At 44.8% G+C, this 23,239-nt stretch overlaps 1 protein-coding gene across 1 annotated transcript in view; it reads left to right on the top strand.

Annotated features, from left to right (window-relative positions):
- sema5a (sema domain, seven thrombospondin repeats (type 1 and type 1-like), transmembrane domain (TM) and short cytoplasmic domain, (semaphorin) 5A) overlaps positions 1-23,239 on the top strand; it is a 188,730-nt gene that overhangs the window by 91,205 nt on the left and 74,286 nt on the right. The window contains exons 10-11 of the mRNA XM_070880009.1: positions 6,647-6,854; positions 10,363-10,480. Coding sequence (XP_070736110.1) covers positions 6,647-6,854; positions 10,363-10,480 — 326 coding nt within the window. The remainder of the gene's footprint in view (positions 1-6,646; positions 6,855-10,362; positions 10,481-23,239) is intronic.

Raw genomic sequence — 23,239 nt, 5'->3', positions numbered from 1 at the left:
TGCTATCTAGGGAGCTGTCACAATCAATATTCTCTCTTATTTGTTTATGGGCCCAATCCCAGTTTGCGCAAATCTTAACATTGAAAAAGCTGGTCCCGGGCTGCATGGGACCATCAGAGCCATGCACTTTATAGGGAACGGTGGCCACAATACATTTATAATGAGACAATCATCGTCCTATAGATCTTTGAGGAATGTGCATGGCTGGCTACTTTGTCCCACCCCTCCATCTCCTTTCATACATACCTCCCTCCCCTCTGGCCCTTCTCCCTAGGCCCTTACTTCCTCCTCCTCCACCCCTCTGGCTTTGTTCTGCCTGGATAGAAACATAGAAACATAGAAAATAGGTGCAGGAGTAGGCCATTCGGCCCTTCTAGCCTGCACCGCCATTCAATGAGTTCATGGCTGAACATTCAACTTCAGTACCCCATTCCTGCTTTCTCGCCATACCCCTTGATCCCCCTAGTAGTAAGGACCTCATCTAACTCCTTTTTGAATATATTTAGTGAATTGGCCTCAACAACTTTCTGTGGTAGAGAATTCCACAGGTTCACCACTCTCTGGGTGAAGAAGTTCCTCCGCATCTCGGTCCTAAATGGCTTACCCCTTATCCTTAGACTGTGACCTCTGGTTCTGGACTTCCCCAACATTAGGAACATTCTTCCTGCATCTAACCTGTCTAACCCCGTCAGAATTTTAAATGTTTCTATGAGGTCCCCTCTCATTCTTCTGAACTCCAGTGAATACAAGCCCAGTTGATCCAGTCTTTCTTGACAGGTCAGTCCCGCCATCCCGGGAATCAGTCTGGTGAACCTTCGCTGCACTCCCTCAATAGCAAGAATGTCCTTCCTCAGGTTAGGAGACCAAAACTGTACACAATACTCCAGGTGTGGCCTCACCAAGGCCCTGTACAACTGTAGCAACACCTCCCTGCCCCTGTACTCAAATCCCCTCGCTATGAAGGCCAACATGCCATTTGCTTTCTTAACCGCCTGCTGTATCTGCATGCCAACCTTCAATGACTGATGTACCATGACACCCAGGTCTCTTTGCACCTCCCCTTTTCCTAATCTGTCACCATTCAGATAATAGTCTGTCTCTCTGTTTTTACCACCAAAGTGGATAACCTCACATTTATCCACATTATAATTCATCTGCCATGCATTTGCCCACTCACCTAACCTATCCAAGTCGCTCTGCAGCCTCACAGCATCCTCCTCGCAGCTCACACTGCCACCCAACTTAGTGTCATCCGCAAATTTGGAGATACTACATTTAATCCCCTCATCTAAATCATTAATGTACAGTGTAAACAGCTGGGGCCCCAGCACAGAACCTTGCGGTACCCCACTAGTCACTGCCTGCCATTCTGAAAAGTACCCATTTACTCCTACTCTTTGCTTCCTGTCTGACAACCAGTTCTCAATCCATGTCAGTACACTACCCCCAATCCCATGTGCTCTAACTTTGCACATCAATCTCTTGTGTGGGACCTTGTCGAACGCCTTCTGAAAGTCCAAATATACCACATCAACTGGTTCTCCCTTATCCACTCTACTGGAAACATCCTCAAAAAATTCCAGAAGATTTGTCAAGCATGATTTCCCTTTCACAAATCCATGCTGACTTGGACCTATCATGTCACCTCTTTCCAAATGCACTGCTATGACATCCTTAATAATTGATTCCATCATTTTACCCACTACCGATGTCAGGCTGACCGGTCTATAATTCCCTGTTTTCTCTCTCCCTCCTTTTTTAAAAAGTGGGGTTACATTGGCTACCCTCCACTCCATAGGAACTGATCCAGAGTCAATGGAATGTTGGAAAATGACTGTCAACGCATCCACTATTTCCAAGGCCACCTCCTTAAGTATTCTGGGATGCAGTCCATCAGGCCCTGGGGATTTATCGGCCTTCAATCCCATCAATTTCCCCAACACAATTTCCCGGCTAATAAGGATTTCCCTCAATTCCTCCTCCTTACTCGACCCCCCGACCCCTTTTATAACCGGAAGGTTGTTTGTGTCCTCCTTCGTGAATACCGAACCAAAGTACTTGTTCAATTGGTCCGCCATTTCTTTGTTCCCCGTTATGACTTCCCCTGATTCTGACTGCAGGGGACCTACGTTTGTCTTTACTAACCTTTTTCTCTTTACATATCTATAGAAACTTTTGCAATCCGTCTTGATGTTCCCTGCAAGCTTCTTCTCATACTCCATTTTCCCTGCCCTAATCAAACCCTTTGTCCTCCTCTGCTGAGTTCTAAATTTCTCCCAGTCCCCAGGTTCGCTGCTATTTCTGGCCAATTTGTATGCCACTTCCTTGGCTTTAATACTATCCCTGATTTCCCTTGATAGCCACGGTTGAGCCACCTTCCCTTTTTTATTTTTATGCCAGACAGGAATGTACAATTGTTGTAGTTCATCCATGCGGTCTCTAAATGTCTGCCATTGCCCATCCACAGTCAACCCCTTAAGTATCATTCCCCAATCCATCCCAGCCAATTCACGCCTCATACCTTCAAAGTTAGCCTTCTTTAAGTTCTGGACCATGGTCTCTGAATTAACTGTTTCATTCTCCATCCCAATGCAGAATTCCACCATATTATGGTCACTCTTCCCCAAGGGGCCTCGCACAACGAGATTGCTAATTAATCCTCTCTCATTACATAACACCCAGTCCAAGATGGCCTCCCCCCAGTTGGTTCCTCGACATATTGGTCTAAAAAACCATCCCTTATGCACTCCAGAAAATCCTCCTCCACCGTATTGCTTCCAGTTTGGTTAGCCCAATCTATGTGCATATTAAAGTCACCCATTATAACTGCTGCACCTTTATTGCACGCACCCCTAATTTCATGTTTGATGCCCTCCCCAACATCACTACTACTGTTTGGAGGTCTGTACACAACTCCCACTAACGTTTTTTGCCCTTTGGTGTTCTGCAGCTCTACCCATATAGATTCCACATCATCCAAGCTAATGTCCTTCCTAACTATTGCCTTAATCTCCTCCTTAACCAGCAATGCTACCCCACCTCCTTTTCCTTTTATTCTATCCTTCCTGAATGTTGAATATCCCTGGATGTTGAGTTCCCAGCCCTGATCATCCTGGAGCCACGTCTCCGTAATCCCAATCACATCATATTTGTTAACATCTATTTGCACAGTTAATTCATCCACCTTATTGCGGATACTCCTTGCATTAAGACACAAAGCCTTTAGGCTTTTTTTTTAACACCCTCTGTCCTTTTAGAATTTTGCTGTACAATGGCCCTTTTTGTTCTTTGCCTTGGGTTTCTCTGCCTGGTCTCTGTGACAGTATCAATGCAACCTTGTCCTCTGGACTCCAGTCCGACTCCAACATTATCCAGCGCCCTTACTGTCTCTTCCCACTCCCTCCTTCCCCAGGACTCTAACTCTCCTGAAGCCTTTTAAAATTCTCAATCATCCCTTGTCCTGAGGAGTCCACCTACTCTTGACTGCCTGTGTGCATCGCTATGGGAGATGAATATTAAATAAGATATGTCACAGCCAGCAACACGGTATGATTGATATTTCCATTTGTGAAGCTGGCCGTAACCCATTTGTGACTTATGTCACCTGTGAATTATCTGATCACTTTGAGTTGTTGAGATAAATATTTATCATGCCACTTTGCTGACCATGACATATATATCATCCATTTTTTCCTTCTACTTGTGTGCTCAAGGTAAAGGATGGTACTGCAGGGAATGGAACATTTGTTCCACTCCAGTGAATTAATTTGAAGATTGTGACATTGTTGTATATGAATGTGCAAAGAAAATTATGCTTCATAGTTAGGCTGCCTCAGATTAAAATCAGTCATCAGAGAAAATGTTTGTGTAAACTCAAATATCTCTTCATTGTAAGGATGCCATGCAACACCTTTCGACGTTGACTGCTGATGGTACTAGCAGAACCACTCTGAGGAGTTTCATTAAATACCAGATTTAAATCTATAGATACAAATCTTTACTTCCAGCCATTTAACCTTGAAGCACCGAGCATTGCAAATCTCTTGCTTGCATGAAGTGTCTGAATCCATTTCCCGCTGTGCTGACTGTGGGAGCAACTTTATTTATCAGCGTTGCCAGCGGACATTCATACCCGCTGGCGATGCAAATCGGACATTTGGCCGCGTACTCCCTGCCAGTGGGGATCTGACAACTCACTTTTCTTGTTATATCTGTTAAGTTATCTCCACACGTGAAGCTGATAACATTACTTATGAGTAACAAAACTGTTACTCATAAGTAATGTTCAGCTTCTGGAGTAGAGATACTTATCATACCTCACTGCTGTCAATGATCTACTTACACCACATGGATGAAGTTATAAATTGATAAATACTTTGTGCAGCGACATGAAAACCGGACCAAAGTCATACTGCAGAAATTTGTATTTTGCACAAGTATTGTAATTTAAGTAGTGAAGAATGCTAATTCTGATTTTACTGAGTTATAGGGCTAGATTTTTCTCTGCTATCCTACCCAAAAATGACAGAAAACAAGTCAAAATTAGGTGTTGACGCCTTCTGGTCTGACTTCTATTTCCCTCTCTCTGCTCCCACCAGGATTCCCGTCCCTTCCCTACTTGCCACTTGTAAATGCTGGCGGGGATGTGAGGCCCGGCAAGCCTCTGGATTTTCCTGCTTACCATTGCTCTCACTGCCAACCCCAGGGACTGCCAGAAGAAGGAGAGACTCGGACAAGGCCTAACACAAAATTTCCAGTCTTCCTCTTTAGGGCCCTTCCACCCGCTGCAAGTCCCTTCTGCCTCCTCAGGTGCTGCACTGACGGTCTTGTTGCACAACCGCCAGAATTTCCCAGACTTGCAGCAGCAGGCTCCCTCTTGTGTGGGGGCCTGCTGTGCATATCTGATTAGCCTTGATCCAGCAAAACTGATCAAGGTTATAGCAGGGTCAAAAAAACAAGCGGAAATCCTGCCTTGCTGCTACCCTGCCAGCAAGAGGAAAATAATTGAAATACATAGAAAATACCACATGGAAACAATTGGTGTTTACCCTCCACATCAACAAATAGTTCTAATTACATTTGTCAGCTCTATATCCCACTGCTCCCCTTTCCTTTATCCACTTATCCAATATAATCTTAAATGCTGGCATAGTTTCTACCTCAACCACAAACCCTGTAAATGAATTCCACAGCCTCACAACTCTCTGTGTAAAGGGGTTTCTCCTGCCCTCTGTGCCAAATCTCTTACATTTAATCTTGTATTTATGGTCCCTTGTTCTTGATCCCTCAACTACTGGAAACCGTCTTTTTTTATATTTGTTCACGGAATGTGAGCATCACTGTCAAGGCCAGCATTTATTGCCCATCCCTAATTTCCCCTGAGAAGGTGGTGATGAGCAGCCTTCTTGAACCGCTGCAGTCCGTGTAGTGAAGGTACTCCGACAATGCTGTTACGGAGGGGGTTCCAGCATTTTGACCCAGCGATGATGAAGGAATGGCGATATATTTCCAAGTCAAGATGGTGTGCAACTTGGAGGAGAATTTTCAGGTGGTGGTGTTCCCATGCGCCTGCTGCCCTTGTCCTTCTAGGTGGTAGAGGTCGCAGGTTTGGGAGTTGCTGCTGAAGAAGGTTTGGCGAGTTGCTGCAGTGCATCTGGTAGATGGAACATACTGCAGCCACGGTACACTGGTGGTGCAGGGAGTGAATGTTTAAGTTGGTGGATGAGTTGCCAATCGAGTGGGCTGCTTTGTCTGCTTTTATCTATCCTGTCACACCCTTTAATAAATTTAAACACTTCTATAATATTGTCATCTAATCTGAATTATTCTAATGAACAAATCTCCAATTTTTCATGTCTTTGCCTATGTATTTCCTCATAAAAGGCAGCATCCTATTGAATTTGAACTATAGCCTCGCCAAAGGCTCAATATCCATCTTATAGTGTGGAGCCTGATAGTAAATCCAGACCACAGTGTAATAACACCTGCAAATGAGAAAAAAGTCATTGCTTTAAATTTAGTAAACCTTTAATTTTAATATCTTGAAAAGTAAATGGATTTACTTTTAGCTGGAGCTTCCTCTTCTGAGTTGTGTTTTTAATGAATATCATTATGGAGCAATACAGCTTCAGAAGAATCGAGGTGTTGGAGAACTCAAGTCTTGACTTTGCACAGACCGCACAATACGAACATACTAATCTTTACATGAGTCTCCTAGCAATTACAGCCTGCAATGTGAAATGTTCAATACATTAGTTCCTGACTTGTGTGAAGTTCGGGGGCTCACTGTGCAATCTGTGTAAAATAAATGTTAATTGTTTTTTATCCTGACCTTATATTTCATGAAGCACATAGGTTGAGCAATGAGAACTATACAACTTTAATGCACCACCTCATCCATTGTGCTTATGTCAGGTTTATTCAGTCATTGTCATTAGTTTATTTAAAAAATCTCGTCTGATGAGTATGTCAGTCTCTGTTAGTTCATGGCAGACTGTTTACTTTTGCCTGTAAAAACACTTCAATACTTCTGAGGCTATTGGGTTTAAGAAATAAAAAACTAGTTAGGTATTATCTCTGTCCTGATAAGCTATTATTCTCACTGTGCCTTTCGCTCAACATCTTCTATTTTATTTCTCCCTTTCAGACTATGGGACCATTAAGAAAGTTCTTGCCCCTGTGAATCAAAGTAGGAGTGGCTGTTTGTTGGAGGAAATAGAACTCTTTCCAGCTGATCAGCGAGAACCTATAAGGAACCTCCAGATCCTACACAGTCACAGTGTTCTGTTTGTTGGTCTTCAGGAGCATGTGATAAGACTCCCCCTCAAACGCTGCACCTTTTACAGAAGTCGGAGGTAAGACCTTTAAACAAACATTGCACATTAGAATGTGTGAAGAAGGTTTCAGCTGTGTTGTCAAAAAGCTGTATTCTGCTTTTGTATCTGAACCGCCCCAAATGACATAGAGATGATGGGAGAACACTATTTGGTTAATTCTTTCAACGTACACTCTATCATTGAAATGTCAACATCCCAGTTACACAGGCTTTAACTCTGTTTTTGAATGAACAATGGGAATGGACATTTTACCCATTGGTTGTGAATGGAGATGAATTTCCAGGTACAGTTCTGTTTTTATTGAAAAACCAAGTTAAAGGGCCAAACATATAGTGTAGGAAACCACTAAGGGTGGAAAAATTAAAAGGGAAGATATGATCAATCAGAAAGTGGCGATTAAGTGATGCTAATTTGGGGGTTTTAAAGTCTGAACATTGTAGGAGAAAAGAAGGACTGAGGAAGGTAAGGCATTCTGATGTTTTGAGGTCCTGGGAAAGTCTGAGTGGAGATTAAAGTTTTGATTTAAACACTGAGTCCCAATCTCAGCAATGGCCCCCAGCCTACCAACAACCCCGAGCCCAATCTCCGAACTCCCAATTTCCTGCCCTTTAGTCCCTGTTCACCCAGCACAACCCTGTTTCATATTGCTCCACAAACCACTGCTGCTACTGCTAAGCGGAAAAGCTGGACCTGTTTGTCGGTGGGAGGGGACGCTGATGTTACAACAGGTTTTCCGGGCTGTAAGAAGGAGTGCCCGGGAGACTTAGTCTAGCAATTGGTATAGATGGAACTGATCTGACCTGTGGGCTATACGTTTCACACTACTGGGTTATAATGTTAAAGTTCTCCGTAGTTGCTGCAATTTATCTGGATCATCTCAAAAGAAAAAAACCAGCAAGTTGTGTATATCAATGATGGAGAGATAAATCACTCACAGTAAAGCTATAGCACTCTATCCCAACACCAGGGGAAAGGAAGGTCTTTGCAGATATTACATTAATCATGGTCAGAGGGGCTGGCAGGTTTCAATTTGTTGTGTAGCGTAAGTAGAATAATTGCAGTTGGTACACAGTGGTATATTGAAGGGACTAGTGGTCTAGTAATAGGTGAGTTTATCTTATTTGTTTTTGTTGTCTGGAGTGAATCAATGCTGACAGGGACTGTTCACTGTAGTTTGCTCAGGGGATTGTGGGCATTGAGCGGTGAGCACTAAAACCATAGGTTGATGATTCCAATTTCTCTCTTTTCAATTTTCTCAGCTATTTGGAAGCTGAAGGCAGGAACCACTCAGAAGCACACTCTGGCTGAGCCAGCACACAGAGGTGCTTAATGATGTATTGACAAGTCATAGGCTTCTCATCTCCTATCGTCCATCAAGTCAGCTTCTCATCACAGCAGCTTTGCAGGCTTTTATTGCAATTCACATTTTGTCCTTTCTGTCTCAGACAGTCCATGGCAGTTAAACCTCATTTGGATTAGAGTTTTCAAAGCAGAGATCACAAAGGCTATGTCTGGCTGCTCTGACATTGTTTATCAGCAGAAACGTTAGGCCATAGATTAACTAAAGGAATTATGAAAAATAAACTTTACAAACTGTGAAATACTAATGGCAGTGTTTGACATGTCGATGAAAGCAATAATACTCTATAGTATTATATCATCCCTGAATTATTTGCTGAATTTTGAATAAAATTTTTAGCAATATAAAATAATTGCATTGCTGCACTTAGGAGTAGGATTTTTGATAATAGATGACCTTTAGAGTTTCATAGCTATTATTCCAATGGAATGTTATCTTTTTTATTACAATATACATTCCAGCTTTGTACTGGTGCAGGCTTTTATTAAAACCTATAAGAAAACAAGCTGGTTTGATACCAGTGAGTGTTGAGTCCATTATGATTGCTAGCTGATTCAATGTTCTGAGTAGATGTTGCTGTGATTATGCCCCAATGATCATTAGGCCTTTAATTCTTTCTGTCATGTTGATATTAATGTTAATGCCTGTGGCATCAAAAGCCCAGAAATTGCATGATCCTCCTAGCTCAATTCTTGTGTAATTCTGGCAGGCGCGGGATCCAAATCTGTTAAGTTTCCGTCCCATTCACACAAAAAGCAACAAACCTCGATCAGGGGAAGGGGAACAGTGGAGGGACATTTTTCTAGCCACCGCTCTTATATTTCACTGTTAGTTTAGGGGAGCCGTTTGTCTGGGAATTCTGCCAGATGGGTCTCTCATAAGCCAGGGAAGACCTATGCCTGCTCAGAGGAGTCAGGTGTTAAGGGCCTGGCACGGTTGGATCAGGCCTTTTTATCTAACAATGCGGGAGCCAAAATCAGCAGTTTCACTGCTTCTGGTTCGTCGGCTTGCTGGCCCACAGTCACACCCATGGCAGGGTGCTGCTCCAGTATTCTGGCTGTAATGCTTGGTGGGATCCCCTGTTGTGCCCTTACAGCTTTGTGCCCATTCCTATTATTTAACTGATGCTGGCTCTGGGATTTAGACAGGGTCATGGTAAGGTCAAAAAGCAACGGGTGGAATCGCTGCCTCTCTGCATTCCCACCGGCGCAAAAGCGTCGCACAATTTGTATCTGAAAAGGTTTTATTTGGAATGTCCCCAAAGCTATAATTCTCTTAAAGTTTAACCTTGCGTTGTATTAAATCTTATCAGTATCACTCTGCTATTCATCCACTCACCCACCATCATTGTTGGCATTGGGATTTATATAATGCTTTAATCCGAAAATGTTTGTTTCCTTAAAAAGTATTTGAAAGTTTTCAGGCTGGGTTTTCTTGAATCCACCCCAGAAGGCTCGAGGAGGAATTGTGCTCACCATCCCAACCCAGCCATCCAGTTTTCTCCCTTGAACCTTATTAACCATGCAGGACAGGCTCCTGGCTGGTGGAGGGTCAGTGGTGGAGGTCACTGGAGGGCACGATCCTTGTGTAATTGCTGGGATTGGGTCCCCGGTGATTCTTGGGATCAATTTGCTTTGTTATATATACCACTATCAAAAGTAAACCGATAAAATAAATGTTTGCAGTCGGTGTCACTTTTGCTGATCATAAGTCTCTTAAAGTTTAACCTTGCGTTATATTAAATCTTATCAGGATCACTCTGCTATTCATCCACTCACCCCCCATCATTGTTGGCATTGGGATTTATATAATGCTTTAATCTGAAAATGTTTGTTTCCTTAAAAAGTATTTGAAAGTTTTCAGGCTGGGTTTTCCTGAATCCACCCCAGAAGGCTCGAGGAGGAGGCTTGTCCACTGTGTTGATTGCTGTGAAAATAGATTAAGCTCAGCTATAGATTCTCATGGACTGCTTTTGTCTCAAATTGCTGACCTTATGATTTCCAGATAAAGAAAAGACACAATTCATTTCTAGCTGAACCAAATACATACATACACATTTTTACAATAAACCTATATATAATATACATATTATGATGTGTTTTGCAGCTGAATAAGTGGGTTAAAGCTGAAAGTTCAATGGGTGACCTCTTTATCCTATGCCTACAGTTCATGCGTGGGAGCCCGAGACCCCTACTGTGGCTGGGACTTGGTCTTAAAGAAATGCACAACGTTAGAAGAGAGTATGAGTATGACCCAGTGGGAGCAAAACATCAGCTTGTGCCCAGTGAGTATAAAAACAGCAACCTAACACCTCACAAAATTACCTCATCCTTTCAAAGCTTCAATTTTTTGTGATAAGATGAAAAGTTGAAATGGTTGATACAAAAAATTACTCTTGTGTTGCTTATTCGCTATTGTTTTTTAGTTCTTCACGAAAGATTTATATCAATGGTTAATGTGGAGAAAAATTTAATTTTATAATGGGCTGTATCCCCTCACCTCACTTTTTTCTTTTGCCCCTCCTCTCCTGAGCATAGTGAATCATGTTTGACAAATTTGCTGGAATTTGTTGAGGATGAATAAAGGGAAACCAGTAGATGTCATGCATTTGGATTTCCAGAGGCATTCGATAAGGTGTTACATAAAAGGTTATTGCACAAAATAAGAGCATACGGGATTGGGGGTAATATATTAGCATGGATAGAGGATTGGCTAACTAACAGAAAACAGAGAGTTGGGATAAATGGGTAATTTTCAGGTTGGCGAACTGTAACTAGTGGGGTGCCACAGGGATCAGTGCTGAGGCCTCAACTATTTACAATCTATATTAATGATTTGGACGAAGGGACCAAGTGTAATGTAGCCAAATTTGCTGATGATACAAAGATGGGTGGGAAAGCAAGTTGTGAGGAGCACACAAAAAATCTGCAAAGGGATATAGATAGGCTCAGTGAGTGGGCAAGAATTTGGCAGATGGAGTATAATGTTGGAAAATGTGAGATTATCCACTTTAGTAGGAAAAATAAAAAAAGCAAATTATTATTTAAATGGGGAGAGATTACAAAATGCTGCGGTGCAGAGGGATCTGGGGGTTCTTGTACATGAAACACAAAAAGTTAGCATTCAAGTACAATAGGTAATTAGGAAGGCAAATGGAATGTTGGCCTTTTTTGCAAGGGGAATGAAGTATAAAAGTAGGGACGTCCTGCTACAACTGTACAGGGCTTTGGTGAGACCACACCTGGAGTACTGCGTGCAGTTTTGGTCTCCTTATTTAAAGAGAGATATACTTGCATTGGAGGCAGTTCAGAGAAGGTTCACGAAGATTCCTGAGATGAAGGGGTTATCCTATGAAGAAAGGTTGAGCAGGTTGGGCCTATACTCATTGGAATTTAGAAGAATGAGAGGTGATCTTATTGAAACATATAATATTCTGAGGGGGCTTGACAGGGTAGATGCAGAGAGGATGTTTCCCCTCGTGGGGGAATCTAGAACTAAGGGGCATAGTTTCATAATAGGGGTCGCCCATTTAAAATGGAAATCAGGAATTTCTTTTCTCAGAGGGTTGTGAATCTTTGCAGTTCTCTACTCCAGAGAGCTGTGGAGGCTGGGCCATTGAATATACTTAAGGTGGAGATAGACAGATTTTTGTATGATAAGGGAGTCAAGGGTTATGGGGAGCGGGCAGGGAAGTGGAGTTGAGGCCAAGGTCAGATCAGCCATGATCTTATTGAATGGTGGAGCAGGCTCAAGGGGCTAAATGGCCTACTCCTGCTCCTATTTCTTATGTTTTTATGATTTATGCGGGAGCCCAGTTCAGCACGTAACTAGCCCAAATGTCCATTCTGAATGTGTGAGCCGAGACGTTCAGTGACTGCAGACTATTTAGCTATAGAGGACTTTACAGCCTAGCATATCCTCATCTAACATTAGCACTTTCCAGCTGTCTTTTTGGGTTAGATTTTCCTCACGGGTGGGTTCCCCGCTGGTGAAGGGATGGGGTGCAACTTCTGCCTACTGCCCTGACTCCACCGTGACCCTGATCTATCTGTTGGGTCAGAGCTCATTATAAGTGTAAGGCAGGCTCTGCTGAATATCTGCCTCACAAAGTGAGTCTGCAACTGCCAGCCCAGGAAATAAAGTGACTGCTGCTGCAGTGCCAGAGAGAGAGAGGGCCTGCCATTGAAGGGGGCTGAGGCGCACCAAGGATTCTCTCTCAGGTTCAATTGAAGGCTTTGGACTGAGCAGAGGCCTGTAAAGGGTGAGTCATTGGGGCAAAAGAGAGGGACAGGTGGCCACTACTAGGTCCCCTCCCTCCAACAGGAGCTTCAGTAGGCTTTCTGTTGCTGCCCCAGGATATACTGGCAGCTCTCACCTACCAGTAACTGGAATGGCAGTACTTTAAGGTAGGAGTCATAGAAATCAGCTGGTTTCCCGGGCTCCGTATTCCCACCATCATTTAAATGCAGCAGGGCTGCCAAGGGTCAGGTGGTCAAGTTCCCTATGGAGGGGAGGGGAGAAGAAAAATTCTTAGTAGTGTTGTGTGGAGAATCCTCGTGGTATGTATTGCTCAGTATCACATAGTGTGGTGCATTTAATCAATGGATCATTGAGGAAGCCACATGCTGTGCTTTTCATTTAAACTAAATAAACCAACATTCTGTCAATGACTGGCATTGCAATTGAAGCAGTTGACTGGTAAGCATTTGAAGCGGAAGACGGTATAGGACTCTGGTCAGGGAGCAGTGCAGTGGGATCATCGTTCTTTTATGGTTCTCTGGCACTGCCCATTTCCAGTGATATGCGTCCATTCTTTCTAAATATGAATGCCACCATTCGATTTTTGTTTAGATGAGAATATTGTTTAAGAGGTATCATGAGATAGAGGATTTGGTATTTTGGGAACGCTTTTACTCTGACTCTGGAAATGAAGATTTCTCAGCCAGTAGCATGATTTCTTGGGGCCTTAAGCCTCCGGCGTGGCACACAGGTTGCCCATACACCGACCTCCCTCCCCCGGTGTCATATAGGACCTACTCCAGGGTGCATGTCGTCACTCCTCGACTGGAAAGCAGTTGTGGTGATCTGGGAGGGAGATCCACATTGAGGTTTTCACGCAGGCAGGAAAATTGATCATTTATAAATCTAGCAAACAAAGTTCTTTTAAGTCTATTAGAGGAAAAAAGTGGGATTATATTGAATAAAAATTATTCCCCCGAGGTGTTCTTTGCCCTCGAATACTGTAAGAAAAGTTTAATACTTTTATTTTACTCAACCACCAATAAGTGGCATTCTGGAAATACAAAACGGTAGAGATGTTCACAGCACTGCTCCTCTTACTATCCCTTCCAAATCCAGCAGCATGCAGAGTGAACACAATAGGACTAGAAAAGAAAAGGGCAAATTAAAGAATGCAGATGGGCCAAGTTTCGAAAATTATTTATTTACTGTGCGATTTTGCTCCTTTTGAAAGGTGTCATTCTGCTAGTTTGCCTTGTACAACATTGTAGTAGTTATTCAAATAAGCAACACAGTGATGCCATCCAGATTGCATCTGGTGAAATAAATTTTTCAAACAAAAATTTGAGTAAATTTTGTCTTCATCAAAGTGAAGAATAGCTCTGCTGGGGGGAATGCAGTACTATTTCCCAAGTTTGACACCCACTCCCAGTTGAGTTACCAACTGAAGTGGAAACCGAGGGTGGGGAAGGGATTTGCAGGGGGGAAACCTGAGGTGGGAGGACATTTGATTCCACCAGTAACTAATAGTAACTTTTTTTTTCTTTATTCATTCATGGAATGTGGGCATCGGTGGCAACACATTTATTGCCCATCCCTAATTATCCTTAACTGAATAGCTTGCGAGACCATTCCGGAGAGCTGGTAAGAGTCAACCACATTGTTGTGGGTCTGGAATCACATATAGGCCAGACCAAGTAAGGACAGCCAATTTCCTTCGCCAAAGGACATTAGTAAACCAGATGGGGGTTTTATGACAATCTAGTAGTTACATGGTCACCATTACTGATACTAGCTTTTTATTCCAGATTTATTAACTGAATTTAAATTCCCAGCTGCCATGGTGGGATTTTGAACTCATGTCCCCATGCCTCTGGATTACCAGTCCAGTAACATAACCTATATGCTACCGTTCTCTTGAAATTGAAATGGTACTGATAATTAAATTATATTCTAGTCTCTGACTCAATAGCCACAACTAATGAAGTATCCCATGGCCTAATAGCCCTCAGTTCAAAGACTTTCCTTCTCCCTTCCCCATTGGTACTTCCAGTGAGAATCCTCAGTCTCCGTCCCCTTGATCGGTATTCGCCACCAGTTGAAACAATCTTTCACTCTTTAATCACTGTGAAATGCCCAGGTATCACTCACCACTATACTGGTTGTTCCTCTCTCGATGTCGCTCCCACTCACCACATTGCTGCTGCTCGTATCTCTGCAGAAAATGCTGCGCCCCATGCCCACCCATTTTCCAGTCTCCTCTCTCTCGCCTGCCCAAGTCCCAGTCGCCAGACTTGCATTCCCCAGTTTCCCTCTCTCCCCCCGACCTGAGATTCATACCCCATTGCGGGAGACCCCCGGGCAATCCGTGAGGATTTTCAACCCCGGCAACATGAAATATTCTCAGGTCATTTATAGCAGAGACATAAACAGAGCAAAGCTCCCTTAACCGAGCCCCAACAATATGTTTCAGCTCTAACCTCAGAAAAACACTCCCCGAGTGTGACTTTTTCCATTTCCCACAACAGTCACCCTGCCACCTCTCTGAAGGAAATAGGCAATTAGTGGAAATTTGGAGCAGATTTGTGTTTTGGGGTCACGCCCATGAGGAACTGGATGTAGCCTTCCCTAATTCATTGTTTTTTTTAATAAAAATTCAGCAGTATGATACGGTGTTCATCGCAACATGAACTCTTCCAGATGGGCAACATGATGACTCTGCAACAGATTTGTGAAATGTGTTGTTCCAGGAAAGGATTCTGTTAGCAGTGAGATGATAATGTAATGAATCTTGATTGTCATGAAACACAGTAGCAAAAAGGCTGATTATATGAGGAGAAATTCTGATAAACCTATTCAAGTCAATGGGCTAAAACTTCCACTTTTGAGCTTATCACCCAAAAATGGGCGTTATTTCTGACGTGGGCGTTAAAAAAAGTTTTTCAGATCGCCAGCTTCTCGCCCATTCTCAAAACACCAGTTTACATTTTTGAAAATGGGCATTACCACGACTGATATCAAATGGGCGGTAGCGTTAAATTTTTCTGACCTTCTGCCGTAAAGTGTGGCCGTCCTTAGCAACGGTATGGCAATGCTCAATTCCCGCGATTCGGGAGGTCAAGGGTCATCATGACATGTGCAGAAGAGGAGACAGAGAGAGAAGGAGATCAGAGGCACTTGTGTGGCTGTGGTGTGTGCTTGTTTGCTGTTGTGGGAGGAACGACGGAGATTCACCAGCAACAAAAAGCCCACTAAGCATCAAGAATATAGTTGGCACCGAGTTTTTGTCCAACAAATAACATATAAAATGGAAGGGATGGAGGAGGCCCTGGAGCTAGTAGCCAGGGACACTGGTGGCAGTGGGCTCCCAGTGGTCCCAGAGCGCAGCACTGCACCCCAAGGTTTGCACCCCCATTGCCAATAACACGAGAGCCAGCAGCAACATCTTGTTTATGGCTCGGAGCATGTTCCCACCTCGGGACCGTCCTCTCCCGTATCTGTCCAAGCAGTCACTCGGGGGGTAGTGCTGGACAGGCTAATAGGACTCAAGGTAGACAAGTCCCCTGGTCCTGATGAACTGCATCCCAGGGTATTAAAAGAGATGGCGAAAGTTATAGCAGATGCATTCGTTATAATCTACCAAAATTCTCTGGACTCTGGGGAGGTACCAGCAGATTGGAAAGCAGCTAATGTAACGCCTCTGTTTAAAAAAGGGGGCAGACAAAAGGCAGGTAACTATAGGCCGGTTAGTTTAACATTTGTAGTGGGGAAAATGCTTGAAGCTATCATTAAGGAAGAAATAGTGGGACATCTAGATAGGAATAGTGCAATCAAGCAGACGCAACATGGATTCATGAAGGGGAAATCATGTTTAACTAATTTACTGGAATTCTTTGAGGAGATAAGGAGCATGGTGGATAGAGGTGTACCGATGGATGTGGTGTATTTAGAGTTCCAAAAGGCATTCGATAAGGTGCCACACAAAAGGTTACTGCAGAAGATAAAGGTACGCGGAGTCAGAGGAAATGTATTAGCATGGATAGAGAATTGGCTAACTAACAGAAAGCAGAGAGTCGGGATAAATGGGTCCTTTTCGGGTTGGAAATTGGTGGTTAGTGGTGTGCCACAGGGATCGGTGCTGGGACCACAACTGTTTACAATATACATAGATGACCTGGAAGAGGGGACAGAGTGTAGTGTAACAAAATTTGCAGAGGACACAAAGATTAGTGGGAAAGCGGGTTGTGTAGAGAACACAGAGAGGCTGCAAAGAGATTTAGATAGGTTAAGCGAATGGGCTAAGGTTTGGCAGATGGAATACAATGTCGGAAAATGTGAGGTCATCCACCTTGGGAAAAAAAACAGAAAAAGGAATATTATTTGAATGGGGAGAAATTACAACATGCTGCGGTGCAGAGAGACCTGGGGGTCCTTGTGCGTGAATCCCAAAAAGTTAGTTTGCAGGTGCAGCAGGTAATCAGGAAGGCGAATGGAATGTTGGCCTTCATTGCAAGAGGGATGGAGTACAAAAGCAGGGAGGTCCTGCTGCAACTGTACAGGGTATTGGTGAGGCCGCACCTGGACTACTGCGTGCAGTTTTGGTCACCTTACTTAAGGAAGGATATACTAGCTTTGGAGGGGGTACGGAGACGAATCACTAGGCTGATTCCGGAGTTGAGGGGGTTACCTTATGATGATAGATTGAGTAGACTGGGTCTTTACTCGTTGGAGTTCAGAAGGATGAGGGGTGATCTTATAGAAACATTTAAAATAATGAAAGGGATAGACAAGATAGAGGCAGAGAGGTTGTTTCCACTGGCCGGGGAGACTAGAACTAGGGGGCACAGCCTCAAAATACAGGGGAGCCAATTTAAAACTGAGTTGAGAAGGAATTTCTTCTCCCAGAGGGTTGTGAATCTGTGGAATTCTCTGCCCAAGGAAGCAGTTGAGGCTAGCTCATTGAATGTATTCAAATAGATAGATAGATTTTTAACCAATAAGGGAATTAAGGGTTACGGGGAGCGGGCGGGTAAGTGGAGCTGAGTCCACGGCCAGATCAGCCATGATCTTGTTGAATGGCGGAGCAGGCTCGAGGGGCTAGATGGCCTACTCCTGTTCCTAATTTTTATGTTCTTATCCCCCAGCCTAATGAAGCAACGCCTGAAAACCAGGCGGCTTGGAGTCAGGAGGGGAAGGGGAAGGGGTAGAGGTGGGAAGGAGGGGGGGGAAGGGTTGTTTTGTACAGAAATACCGATGATTTCAGACTAATGTTCGGTTTAAATGTTTTTTATTTAACAAAACTTTGCAGCACATTGGCTCAGAAAGCTGCACAATTACACGCTGGTGATTCCTTAACATCAAAGGGTATAATCGCACTTAACTTCAATCAACGTAAACTGAAACTGTCACCAAGGTGAAGCCCACCCTTGATATATGACCTGCACACCCAGCAGTGTGTCAGCCTTATACATAACATCAATGTTCTTTCAGGCAAAGCGATCATTGATGAGTTCCTGACATAAGGCTTTGCAGCTATAATGCCACCCCGTTTCATGCGGTCTACAGGGGGGCGAGGGCATGGCTTCAGCGTCAGCCTGATTGGCCCGATGTCAGCGTCCGCTTCCTTGTCCTCCTCTTCCTCTCTCTGGTGAGGTGGACTGTCAGACTCATCAGGCAATTCTTGTCCCCTCCTGATAGCCAAGTTGTGTAGCATGGAGCAGACCACCATGAATTGAGATACCTGCTCAGGGTGGTATTGCAGCTCGCCTCCTGAGTGGTCCAGGCATCTGAAGCGCTGCTGCAGCACTCCAATGCTTTTCTCCATGATATTGCGAGTTGCTCTGTGGCTCTCATTTTATCGCCTCTCGGCCTCGGTGTGGGTGTCACGCAGGGGGGTCATTAACCAGGTGGCGAGACCATATCCTTTGTCCCCAAGCATCCAGCGTTGACCTTGTGGCTTATTGTTAAACAAGTTAGATACAGTGCTCTCATGCAGGATGTGCACATCATGGATGTTGCCCGGAAATTGAGCATTCACTGCCAGTATAATTTGCTGGTGGTCGACAACCAGCTGGACATTCAGGGAGTGGAATTCCTTGCAGATCCTGAAAACCTCAGCATCATGAAAAGGTGCTCGCATCGCGATGTGCATATAGTCTATTGCTCCCTGCACCTTGGGGAAGTTTGCAATTCTGGAGAAACCTAGAGCCCTCTCACTCTTTGCAACCCTGATCATAGGAAGCTGATCAAGTCCCTCCTGCATGCATATAGGGCTTCAGTGACCTGTCTAATGCAGCGATGTGTGGCATGCTGAGAAAGTCCGCAAATGTCGCCATCTGTGGCCTGAAAAGAACCCGAGGCGTAGAACGACAGTGCTGCGGTTACTTTGACCTCGACGGACAGTGCAGTTCTGATGGTGCTGGCAGGCTGCAGATCTGCCCTTATCAGCTGGCATACCTCAGTGATAACCTCCTTGTGGAAGCGCAGTCTCCGAAGGCAGGTGGTGTCGGGCAAGTCGAGGTAAGAATGCTTCTCCTTGTACTTGCAGGGGGGTGTAACGTCTGGTCCTCCTCATCTGTCTGTCACTTCATACATCGGGCATATAATGCAGTGCAGCGTTCCTTCGGCGATGTCGAGTCTGCTACGTGTATTTGGTCACCAAGAGAGGGTGAGAAAGGGCAGGCCCTATTGCAGCAGCTCTCTGTTTTCTACCAATTGCACACAAATAAGGAATGTCCCGACGAGCACACCTCTTCAATTCCAATCGGTCACAGTATGGTCAAGATGTTTTTAGAGATGTTCACATCAACTCTAACGACCTGCAGAGTACATCCAAACTTCGCCGAGGTTGAATCACAGCAGCCTTTTAAAGTGTTATATATGCAGACTATAGATATACTCTCTGTGTAGTCACTGTATAGTTGCATAAGATGGAGGCTTGTTTACCTGATATACTATCAATAAGGTTTACACTGTATATACTATGCTGGCACCACTAGAGGGTGCAACTGGTGGAGACCGGGGTTTCGTGCCCTGATGGCAGGGACTGTATAAAAGGGTAGCCACCATGCAGCTGCCTCACTCTGGAGTTATGAATAAAGGTCACTTCAGTTTGAGTACAACACATTGCCTCGTGGAGTCATTCATAAGTACATTACAGACATAACATAAAGGATGTGACATGTGATCTACAACATGGCGTCCATAAACGCTGTGATTCGTTCCGGTTGGTTCCACTTTTTGTGGGCGTTTTTTTGAGCGAGCGATATTGTTGGCGAAATAGAAACATAGAAACTTACAGCGCAGAAGGAGGCCTTTCCGGCCGATCATGTCTGCGCCGGCCGACAAAGAGCCACACGGCCCTTGGTCAGCAGCCCTAAAGGTTACATATAAACCTATGAGCAATGATGAAAAGGCAAAGAGCAGCCAGCCCAACCAATCCGCCTCACCACAACTGCGACATCCCTTATACTAAAGCATTCTACACTCCACCCCAACTGGAGTCATGTGATCTCCTGGGAGAGGCAAAAACCAGATAAAAACCCTGGCCAATTTAGGGAGAAAAAATCTGGGAAAATTCCTCTCCGACCCATCCAGATGATCGAAACTACTCCAGTTCACCCTGGCCATATTCTATTCCCTGCAGTACTTACCATTATATCTCCTCCGTCCAACAAAAGCTCATCCAGTCTAATCCCAATTACCAGCTCTAGGTCCGTAACCCTGCAAGTTACTACACTTTAAGTGCCCATCCAACCATCTCTTAAAAGTGGTGAGGGTTTCTGCATCCACCATTCTTCCAGGCAGCGAGTTCCAGATCCCCACAACCTTCTGCATAAAGAAGCCCCCTCTCAAATCCCCTCTAAACCTTCCACCAACAACCTTAAAACTATGCCCCCTCGTAATAGACGCCTCCACCAATGGAAATAGACCCTTACTAGCCACTATGTCCAGGCCCCTCAATATTTTGTGCAGTTCAATGAGGTCTCCTCTCAACCTCCTCTGTTCCAATGAGGACAAACCCAGCCTATCCAATCTGTCCTCATAACTAAGATTCTCCATTCGAGGCAGCATCCTAGTAAATCTCCTCTGCACCCTCTCTAGTGCAATCACGTCCTTCCTATAATAAGGCGACCAGAACTGCACGTAATGTGTGCGAGGTGGTGTAATTGACGATGGGCGATCTGCATGGCCGCTAGTTTGGGTAAATATGGTCTTTAGGACAAAAAACAGTCGCCGGGCGTTAATATTGGATCTCGGCGTTAATTCCATGCGGAAAGTAACGCTGGGCGATATTCTGGGTGTTGAATTCGCCCATCCTGCTGATTCCGCCAAATAAAAATGGTGAGGGGGCGGTGATATTTTTTTCTCGGCGATAAGTTTCCGAAAAATGTCCGCCAATTTCCATTTTGTGCCAAAATGAGCATTATATGTCATTTCAGTGGTAAATTGGGCATTAATTGAGCGTTAAGCAGGCAAAAAAAGTGGTGGTTCTAGCCCAATGTCCTTAGTGCAGTTAACCCACAGGTTTTGTTTTTGCAAAAAGTGCCGTTGCTTAGTTTAATGTGTGTGGATGTAGTTGTTTTGAAGTTGATACACTCAGGTCAATTTTACGAGGCTCTGCTTCCGGCATGGAGCCTCCCTGGATGGAGGTGTGGATTGCAGAATCAGGCGTGGAGTTTTGAGCACCCACTGAGAGGCATTCCACATTTTGTGACCAAATTTTAAAAAATGTCTTTTGAGGCCATTATTGCCTCTACAGGGCCAATTTCATCAGAGAAAGATATAGAGCTTCTTCAAACCTGGCACAAACCTGCACCGTTGAAGTGGAACACTCGGTGGCAGGTGACCACAGCCCTCAACGTTTATGCTTTTAGCTCCTTCCAAGTTAGCCTTGGGTCAAACAGGTGACTGATGCATTTTTCAGCAGGTGCTACTCCATCAATACGCAGCTCGTCAGTGATCAACAGTACTGTACTATGCGAGTCCAGACAACACACACAGTGGCTAGAATTTTCCCGTTGACGAGCGTGCGGGTTTGGGGGTGGGTCAGCAGTAAGTTGCAAGCACGTCGGGAACCTGCCATAATCCCGCCACCTTGCACATTTAACTCTGGCGGCTTTGAAGACACGACATGGACTCGATCGACAGAGGCGGCGACCTCATTGAAGTCATTTAATGTTTGTTGAGAGACCCTCCAGATGTTTTTTAACGCCGGCTTTTGACTTTAACTGCTGGAGCACAGGATTCACAGACCTCGGGTACCTCGCCTGTGAAGAGGAGGCGGAAGCTCAGTGGCAATTGGCGAGTTCATTGACAGCTGGGAAAAGCACATAAATACTGCAACATTACTGTAACACCTCATTACTTGCCTCATGGAATGGCTCTTGCTCACTCCATTTTGTCCACAGATTTGGGTGTCAGCAGTTTGCAGATAATTTCTGAAACCTCGGCAGCCACTCTCACCACAGTGCTAGTCACTATCACAACATTGAGGGATTGGCCCACTGATCTCCACTTTACTTGCCATCGACTACATTAGCATGGGTGCCACTTATACTGTCTGCAGCCTGGGAGGCCCGGGATGTCCTCATTATGGCCAGATTTACTTAACTTGCCCCAATGCAGCCCCATGGATGCCACATGCTGTACTAAGTTCCGTCCCTCCACAACAACACCATAAAGCAGCCCTACAATGACCAAGCCATCCCTCTCACCGAAAGCTCCAGTGCTCAAGGTTAAGTAATGTCCCACCATTCACTCCAAGTAACAAATCCACCTCCAAGGTTTGAGGCAAAAATGGACAAGGCTGGAAAGTGGTGCAAAGAAAAACATTTATGTGTGTCATCAAAATAATTGAAGCTTAACACTAACATTTTTTCATACACCCGTGTGCATACCACGTGCATCTACTTTTGTGTCATTTTTCTTTTCCGAGTGCTTCTACGAGGTGCAACCCCTGAGCTTCAGCAGAGGTAGTTGCAGGCTGTTCAAATCCTTGCTGCAACTCATTAAATACTTTGGGCGGACATCCTCTGGGTTTTGGAGCCTGTGAGGGCTGCACCAAAGGGGCAGACTCAGCCATCAGGATCCGGGGCAGCATGTGGGACTCTGACTGAAGAGAGAAGTGGGAGGGCTTTGAGAAGAGCCCCCACTTCCGTGTCCCCTCTCACCATCATCCTTCTCATGGGCCACCTGCACTTCCCTGCAGCAAGCAGCTGGAGAACACCTTGCTGCACAGCAATGGGGCACTGGAAGCCCAAATCTATGTTTATTTCCGTCCTTGAGAGGAGGTCTATGAGCACCTGCCATCTGTTGTCCACAGCGAGCATGTGCTCATGTGACTGCCGCATTCGCTGCTCCTGCAGGTGGACATCCTTTCCATGGCACAGCACATCATCGTCATCGCCTGCGACAGGGTGGTGCTCATGTTGGAGATGGACTTCTCCATTCTCTGAATATTTGCATATTTGCGGCTGCAAAAGATGCCAGAGCCTCCTGCAATTGTTGCGGCCCCTCCAAGATCACCCTCTTTCTCGATGGCCCCCGAGGCTCAGCGTCTGCAGGCAGCTGAGCAGAGTTGGGAGCATCCTGCGCCCTTCACTGCTGTCCCTGTCTCCACCATTTGCTCCTGCTCACTTGTGAATTGTGAGACACCAGGTGACAACTCCACTCTATCTCTCACAGGATCCACCAAGGTGTGCATCTCTACACCGGTGCTGAGTGCACGTGGGTCCGCTGATGGTGCACCCTCAGAGGGTGAAAGCTCCTCTGAGGAGTCGTCTTCCTCCTCCGGCTGGACAGT

Source organism: Pristiophorus japonicus, chromosome 5, assembly GCF_044704955.1.
Source record: "Pristiophorus japonicus isolate sPriJap1 chromosome 5, sPriJap1.hap1, whole genome shotgun sequence".
Lineage (NCBI taxonomy): Eukaryota > Metazoa > Chordata > Chondrichthyes > Pristiophoridae > Pristiophorus > Pristiophorus japonicus.
This window is presented reverse-complemented; position numbering and strand designations above follow the sequence as displayed.